This window comes from Garra rufa, chromosome 16 (genome assembly GCF_049309525.1).
Source record: "Garra rufa chromosome 16, GarRuf1.0, whole genome shotgun sequence".
Lineage (NCBI taxonomy): Eukaryota > Metazoa > Chordata > Actinopteri > Cypriniformes > Cyprinidae > Garra > Garra rufa.
The window spans coordinates 7,191,989-7,200,967 of record NC_133376.1 but is presented as its reverse complement, the minus strand read 5'-3'; the positions used below and the strand labels follow the sequence as shown (position 1 = coordinate 7,200,967).

At 31.7% G+C, this 8,979-nt stretch overlaps 1 protein-coding gene across 1 annotated transcript in view; it reads left to right on the top strand.

Moving 5' to 3' along the window:
* Positions 1-3,431: 3,431 nt before the first annotated feature.
* Positions 3,432-8,979, top strand: part of ctbp1 (C-terminal binding protein 1) — a 55,586-nt gene continuing 50,038 nt past the window's right edge. The window contains exon 1 of the mRNA XM_073820365.1: positions 3,432-3,455. Within this exon, the coding sequence (XP_073676466.1) occupies positions 3,452-3,455 (4 nt within the window). The 5' untranslated portion in view covers positions 3,432-3,451. The remainder of the gene's footprint in view (positions 3,456-8,979) is intronic.

The following is an 8,979-nucleotide window of genomic DNA, read 5'->3' as shown; positions in this document are numbered from 1 at the left end:
ATTTATTCAGACACTTTTAAAATGTATATAATAGTTATGGGATTTTTATTTCTCGTAATTACGACTTTTAAAGTCATAATTTTGACTTTATGTCATAGCTTCGACTTTTTGTCTGGTAATTATGACCAAGGTATGTCATAATTTTGACTTCGAAAGTCATAATCTATTAGCGAGGATCGAAAGTCATAATCTATTAGCGAGGATCGAAAGTCATAATTGACTTTTAAAGTCATAATTTCAAATTTTAATCTTGTATTTATGACTTTATGACTTTTTATCTCGTAATTATGGCCTAATTGTAATTACGACTTTTAAAGTCATAATTTTAACTTTTTGTCTCTTAATTATGACCAAAGTATGCCATCATTTTGAATTTTAATATCGTATGTATGACTTTCAAAGTCATAATTTCGTCTTATCTCGTAATTACGACTTTTAAAGTCATAATTTTGACTTTATGTCATAGCTTCGACTTTTTGTCTGGTAATTATGACCAAGGTATGTCATAATTTTGACTTCGAAAGTCATAATCTATTAGCAAGGATCGAAAGTCATAATTGACTTTTAAAGTCATAACTTCAAATTTTAATCTTGTATTTATGACTTTATGACTTTTTATCTCGTAATTATGTCCTAATTGTAATTACGACTTTTAAAGTCATAATTTTAACTTTTTGTCTCTTAATTATGACCAAAGTATGCCATCATTTAGAATTTTAATATCGTATGTATGACTTTCAAAGTCATAATTTCGTCTTATCTCGTAATTACGACTTTTAAAGTCATAATTTTGACTTTGTCATAACTTTGACTTTTTGTCTGTTAATTATGACCAAAGTATGTCATTATATTTACTTTTAAAGTCATAATTTTGACTTTATGTCATAACTTCGACCTTTTATCGTTTATATAGCACAACCAGACTGCAGATTCACTTTGTTTTTTAAATCTTTTTTAATATTCAGCTAAAAAATATTTTATTTTAAAAATATAGTGATGAAACACATAATTGATTCCTAAATACAAAACCAACAGAAAAACATGTCATTTCCGCCACGTAAATCATTGCTTAAAATGTAGAAATGTTGACATACTTAAGTCAAAATTATGACTAAATAAATTATGACTTTAAATGTAAAAACTGTGAGATTAAAAAGTCGAAATTATGACTTATAAAGTCAAGGCTATGAGATAAAAAGTCAAAATTATGACGGTGAAATTAGTGAAAATAAAAAAGACCAAATCTGGTTTATTGATATTTTTATAGGCCTACTTGAGACATAATTCAGACTTTTTATTTCACAATTTTGACCTTGTAAGTCATAATTTTGACTTTTTGTCTTAAAATTATGATGAAAGTAATTCATAATTTCAACTTTTTTATCTCGTAATTATGACCTAAGTAAGTCATTATTTAGATTTTTTTTAATCTTGTAATTACAACTTTTAAATTGATAATTTCGACTTTTTTATCTTGTAATTTTGACTTTTAAATTGATAATTTCGACTTTTTATCTCGTAATTATGACTTTTAAAGTCATAATTTTGACTTTATTTCATAACTTCGACTTTTTGTCTAGCAATTATGACCAAAGTATGTCATAATTTCGACTTTTAAAGTCATAATTTCAACTTTTTATCTCTTAATTACGACCTAAGTAAGTTATAATTTCGACTTTTATCTCAAAATTATGACCTAAGTAAGTCATAATTTTGAGTTTTAATCTCATATTGATGACCTAAGTAAATCATAATTTTGACTTTTCATCTCGTAATTACGATTTTTTAAGTCAAAATTTTGACTTCATGTCATAACTTCGACTTTTTGTCTGGTAAATTATGACCAAAGTATGTCATCATTTTGATTTTTAAAGTCATTAAAGTCAAAATTTCAACGTTTTATCTCATAATTGACCGAAGTCGTTATTTCGACTTTTAAATGTATAATTTTGACTTTATGTCATAACTTTCTAGTAATTATGACCAAAGTATGTCATAATTTCGACCTTTTTATCTCATATTTATGACCTAAGTAAGTCATAATTTTGACTTTTAAAGACATAATTTAGAATTTTAATCTTGTATTTATGACTTTGTAAGACCTTTTATCTCATAATTATGAGTTAAGTCATAATTTCGACTTTTAACGTCATAATTACGACATTTTTATCTCGTAATAACGACTTTTAAAGTCATAATTTAGATTTTTTTGTCATAACTTCACATTTTTGTCTGGTAATTATGTCCACTGTCAAAATTTCGACTTTTAAATTCATAATTTTGACTTTTAAAGTCATAATTTCGACTTTTTATCTCGTAATAATGACCTAAGTAAGTCATAATTTTGACTTTTTAAGTCATTTCAACTTTTTTTTTTCGTAATTGCAACTTTTTAAATTCATAATTTTAAACTTGTATCTCGTAATTATGACTTATGTCATAATTTTGACTTTTTAAGGCATACATTTTTTTCTTACATGCCAAAAATGGGCTTCCATAGACATTAGAAAATACATAAGAACATTTTTCTGTCACAGAAAATATAAGCATGTATATCTGCAAATAAAACGCATTAAAAACTATAAAACTCACCACCAGGAGTGTGTATAACCTTAACCTGTATGAATCTCTTTCTTCTGCTGAACACAAAAGAACATATTTTGAAGAATGTGTAGAATGTCATCAGTTTCTGGTTCCTATTGACTTCTATAGTATTTTTTCCATATACTAGAAAAACTATCGCATTAATAATGTCTTTATAAATAGAATATTCCAGTGATCTTCACTAAATTATTTCAAAATATAAATGCCATTTAATTAACCATTGAAAGGTAAAGTTATGGTTCGTGTTTTGCTCATTGTCTCAAGATTTGTCTGTTTCAACCATAGACTGTAAAGGTTTTAATACGATTCGCAATTTTATAAAAACAAGTTATTTTTTTCCCTCCACAACCATCCCCCCTCACCATTCACCTCCTCCACCCTCACTTTCACCCCACATCGCGCTCACATTTCTGTTTCCTGCACGAACATGCGAGTGAACCCTCCCCCACCCCTCTGTGTCCGCAGGAGCAATGAGCTTTGCTATGATTGGCTCTCGTCCAAGCGTAGCCTGTCCCGATTGGCTGCCTCGCCGGTCACACGGCTCTGATTGGTCGCATTCTCGTTGCATGTTTTACGCGAATCCCGGGCACATTCAGGGACTTTAGCCTTCAAAGCGGGTGATGCAAGGTTTGTGATTGTTTTGCTTTTCTCTTTGAGCTGGGTGTGTGCTTGTCAATAGAGGCCAAACCGCGCTGACAGAGCCCTCTATTCATTTGCTGTTTTTATTTCTGTCAGGCAGATGAAGGCGCCTGTGGAGCCGCTTCGGAGGGGCTGGCTTTCTTAGCTAACACACTTGCATTTATTAAGGGCACTTAGTTGTCAACACTGTGGCAGAATTCGGGTTACTATGAGTAAGTGGGTTCACAGTCACTTGATTTTATAAATTCATAAATTATTACTTAAATAGCGGCGAGATACTAGCAAGAATGCGTTTCCTGTGGACATGGTGAATAAAACCCCGTCAATAGCTTTAAAAGTTTAAGGATTTCTTTTAGGGATTTAACGGTGGAGATCGAACATATGCAGAAATCCAGTCATGCATTAAATATATATGTATGTATCTTTATTAACGTAAAAGATTGAAGATTATCTTTAAGTTAATATATACAAGCTTGATATTTACATTACTGAATGTCAAGCTGCAGCTTATTCTTTAGTTAACGTTACACCTTATATTGATTTTCATAAATTCATAAATACATTATTTTCATAAATAGTGTTTGGTTATGAAAAAAGCGAAATGTTTTCGAAGGCAATCTGAAGTGTAGTACATATAACGTTTATAAACGTTTAATTCAACATCAAGATTTTGGATAAAAATATCCATGTATAATAGATATTTATATATAATACATAAAGTGTGTGAATATGCGTATTGTCATAGGTTTTAATCATCCTATTTATCATGTACACTACTTTTTTTTTTTTTAGTTTTTGGACAGTAAGATTTTTAATGTTTTTAAAGAATTCTCTTATGCTTATTTATTTGATCAAAAACACAGAAAAAAACAGTAGTATTGTGAAATATTATTGAAATATAAAACAATGGATTTCTATTTTAATATACTTCATCATTATAAATATACTTGATCATTACTCCAGTCTTTATTGTCACACAACCCTTGAGAAATCAGTCTAATTTGCTGATTTATTATAAATGTTGTAAATGTTTTTTTTCACACACACACACACACACACACACACACACACACACACACACACACACACACACACACACACACACACACACACACACACACACACACACACACACACACACACACACACACACATATATATATATATATATTGGAACCAGTGATACTTTTTACAGGATTCTTTGATGAATAAAAAGTTAAAAAGAACAGCATTTATTCAAAATAAATGTATTTTTTGTAACAATACAAACTACTGTTTGTAAGGAATTTATACTTTTATTAGCAAGGATGTGTTAAATTGATACAGTGATTTTATATTATATATATATATATATATATATATATATATATATATATATATATAAATTTTATATATAATACTTATATTATATATAGTAACAAAGTAATATAGCTATTTTAAATAAATTCTTCCAAAAAAAAGAGAAGTATTGCAACTGTTTCCAACATTAATAATAAAGAATATTAGAATGATTTCTGAAGGATCATGTGACACTGAAGACTGCAGTAATGATGCTGAAAATTCAGCTTTGCATCACAGGAATAAATGACATTTTAAAGTTCATTAAAATAGAAAAACAGAAATTTAAATTGCAATAATATTTCACAATATTACTGTTTTTTTTCTGTATTTTTGATCAAATAAATGCAGCCTTGATGAGCATAAGAGACCTCTTTAAAAAACCTTCAGATCTCAACCTTTTGAATGGTAGTGTAGATCATTCTGTTCTATCAAGTGTTGTGGTGTAACATTTTTTTTTTAAATTACAAATATTACATAGTCTTAATTATAATAAGGTCATGATAATGTCATGAATAATAATATTACAAGAGTTTTAGAGGAAATCTAGCATGTTACACCACAACATGTCAACTTCCTCAGTATTAAATCACCTAACCTAGGAGTCTAGTCAGTCTAGTCTGCTTTCATTGTTAGTCAGTTGCCTTTGTATATATTCGTTTACTCAGTGATCTGATGTGTGCAGTCTACATCGTTCATATTTTTAGTATCTGTTTCATGTGTACTTGAGCAGAACGTCGAGTGCTTTCATAGGATCCTGTTGAATTTTGTCTGTTGTTGAGAACACGGTTGACTGAAATCGCATCACGAGCCGTGCCAAGACTCTGAGACAGAAAATAATCTTGATCGAATCACTGCCTGTTCTCTGGCATTCGCCATCTAGATATTCCTTAGATACAATCTGTTAATGGACTTTGATCTAATGATGGACTGTTAGGTCTCAGCGGGTGTTTTAATGAAATTTTCTTGCGTCTGCACTCGCCGTTTGCAGCCAAGTTTAATAGGATGCATTCAGTCACAGTGAATTTATTTAGGGAAATGTTATCCGTGCACCCTCTTCCCTTCAAGATAGGCGATGTGAGGGAGTTTACCCATTCGCCACGCTGCAGTGTGTGTGTGTGTGTGTGTGTGTGTGTGTGTGTGTGTGTGCTGGCAGGGAGGCGGCAGCAGCAGTGTGTGTCTAAGGCAGCGTAATCTTTCTCAGGGGCATCTTTCTTATGCTCTTTGCCTCTCCCCACTTCTATTTTCCCTCTTTCATTGTCTTTTTCAATGGGTTTTTGAGGTTTCCACTGGTGCCAGTTGCGATATTCCTCATTCATCATAGATTGTGTTTTTTGACAGGCTCTTTTCCCAGCTGTCCTCTTACCGTGGCTCAGAATTGATTTGACTGTGGTGGATGTGCGGTCTGGTGTTGAGATGGTTTTCACCTTGTTATGTCCTTGCGGAGGAAATATGCCCAGTTGGTTTTAGAGAAGATATTCCTACTGGATCATTCAGTGTCAAATCAACCAAATTACAAAAACCTCAAATTTTTGATTTTGCTAATATTTTTTTCTGAAGGAAGATAGACATATATAGTGATGAAAGCCAACATGTTAAATGTCATGGATGAATATTTACTGAGTAATCCACTAGGGGGGTAAAAATGACTTTAGAAAGCATCATTATCTTATTTTTACACAGAGATTGGTAGTTCTATTAGTAAAATCTGTTGACTTTAGCGATCTTTGTTGCATTATGTACCAATGGTGACCATTCAAATATAGGAAAACAACACTTTTCAAGTTTTTTCCCCCAAAGTTTGCATGCCTATAACTCAAGAAGTATTACAGCCCTTTAGATATTGGGTCTTAATAAAGTTTCCGTTTGGCATCTTTATTTTTAATGCCCTATTAGATTTAGTTCTAGAGATATTGGAATTTCAGTAAGGCTCTGGGAGTAAATTGTTAAAATGTATAAATTTTTAGTGGGTCAGTTTGAAAAAAAAAAAACAAAAATACTTTTTTTCTTTTAAAGAGGAATGTTTGAAGAACAAATAATGTTTAAGCTAAAGGTGTATCATTGTATTCATTTTCCAAAATTTGTGTGCCTGTAACTCAGGAAGTATTAAAGATATCACAATATGATTTTAGATTCTACTTCTTAATAAACTTTTCTTTTGGAATCTGTATTTTTAATGCCCTATTAGATTTGGTCCTAGAGATATTGGAATTTCAATATGGCTCCAGGAGTAAATCGTTAAAATGTACACATTTTCAGAGGTCAAAAACCAAATGTGGGTCAGTTTGAAAAAATACAACACTTCTTTTCTTTTAAAGAGGAATGTTTGAAGAACAAATAATGTTTGAGTTAGAGATGTATCTCATTTCTTTCTGTCAAGACAACTGCGTTAAACATACCAGTCTGAGTGCCATAAATATTAATTTTCCAAAATTTGCGTGCCTATAACTCAGGAAGTATTAAAGATATCACAATATGATTTAAGCTTCTACACTGTAAAAAGTTTACACCAGATTCAAAAACCTAAGTTCAGCAGCTGCCTTAAAATTTTAAGTTAAATCAGCTTAAAACTACAAGTCATTTTAACTTATTACAACAAAAATGAGTTGATTTAACTTGTGAGTTGAAATGACTTAAGTTGATTTAACTTAAAATTTTAAGGCAGCTGCTAAACTTGTCTGAAGAACAAATAATGTTGAAATTAGAATTGTAATAGACTACAGAAAGCAAATAAGTATATATATATATATATATATATATATATATATATATATATAGTATACAAAGAGTGGTTTTCGACCACTGAAAATGGTAACATTCAACAATCTGGACATGGACAATATAGGGGATTGAAAATGATGATTCAAAAAGAAAAGTTAATTAAAACTAGAATCTTAATATTGTCATATCTTTAATACTTCTTGAGTTACAGACATGCAAACTTTGGAAAAAGAATAGTTATGGCACTCAGGCAGGTGTGTTCAACGCAGTTGTTTTGACAGAAGGAAATGAGATACATCTCTAGTTTTAACTTTATTTGTTCTTCAGACATTCCTCTTTAAAAGAAAAGAAGTATTGTATTCTTTCAAACTGACCCACATTTGGTTTTTGTCCACTGAAAATGTGTACATATTAATGATTTACTCCCGGAGCCATATTGAAATTCCAATATCTTTAGAACCAAATCTCATAGGGGATTAAAAAGAAAGATACCAAATGGAAAGTTTGTTAAGACCCAATATCTAAAAGAGCATTAAAATATCTATAATACTTCTTGAGTTACAGGCATGCAAACTTTAAAGAAAAACTGAGAGAAAAGTGCTGTTTGCCCATTTTTGAATGCTCACCATTGGCACATAGTGCAACACAGATTGCTGAAGTCAACAGATTTTACTAATAGAACTACCGATCTCTGTGTAAAAATAACATTATAATGCTGCCATCTTTCTGAGGTCACTTTAACCCCCTGTAACTTGACTCTAAGGTGAAAATTGCCATTTTGACCTTCCTCTACAAAATAGTGGATTACTCAGTAAACATTCATCCATGACATTTAATCTTTAGGCTTTCATCACTATACATGTCTATCTTTCTTCAGAATAATTATTAGCAAAATCAAAAATTTGAGCAGGGGACTTCTGCTACTACGATTTTGCGTTGGCCAGCTTTTACTTGAAGATGATTTTGACTTGCTGAACAACAAGAAAGAATGCTTTAAAAGAACAAGTTGTACCGCAAGTTTTTGTGTCGTGTGACAATTATTGTTATTACAGATTTGAGGGTGTGTTATAACTCGTTAGATAGCATTTTCTGTCATCTGGTGTCTGGAATGTTATATTAAGCCATAAAACTAGTTACTTTAGGTTTAATGATTAGGTGAAAGCTAGACCGTTCCTGAACAGATCATGGATTTTTCTATTAATCTTCCTTCTGGATCAATGCACGAGCGGCCGTTTTATGGCGCAGGCGTGATTAGCCAGCTTATTCAGTGTGGCCGAAGCACTCGGATCACATACGTGACGCATGCTGTGCGCTTCACTTGCCAAAACCAGCGCTCCCCTGAGGTCCTGACCGGCGCTAATGAATTCACAAAGAACGGGGCTCTTCTGCTTGAGTGCCAATCCGTCTGACTTCTCCATTGGAGCGCACACACGCAAGATACGGTATGTCTGTGTTCCCAGACTGGACTTGCTATTCACATACTGTAGTAGAGGCCTAGGAAATAGCAGAAATGCAGTACAGTACGTCACATGACGTCTAGTACGTAGCCTTTGGCCTTTAGATGTAGTGTGAGTTAACTGACAAATGCTTTGCGAAAACTCAGTAAATATATGAGAGTAGGATTTAAACAGTATGTTTTAGGGGTAGGAATATTTAGGGATTTCACAATCTGATTCT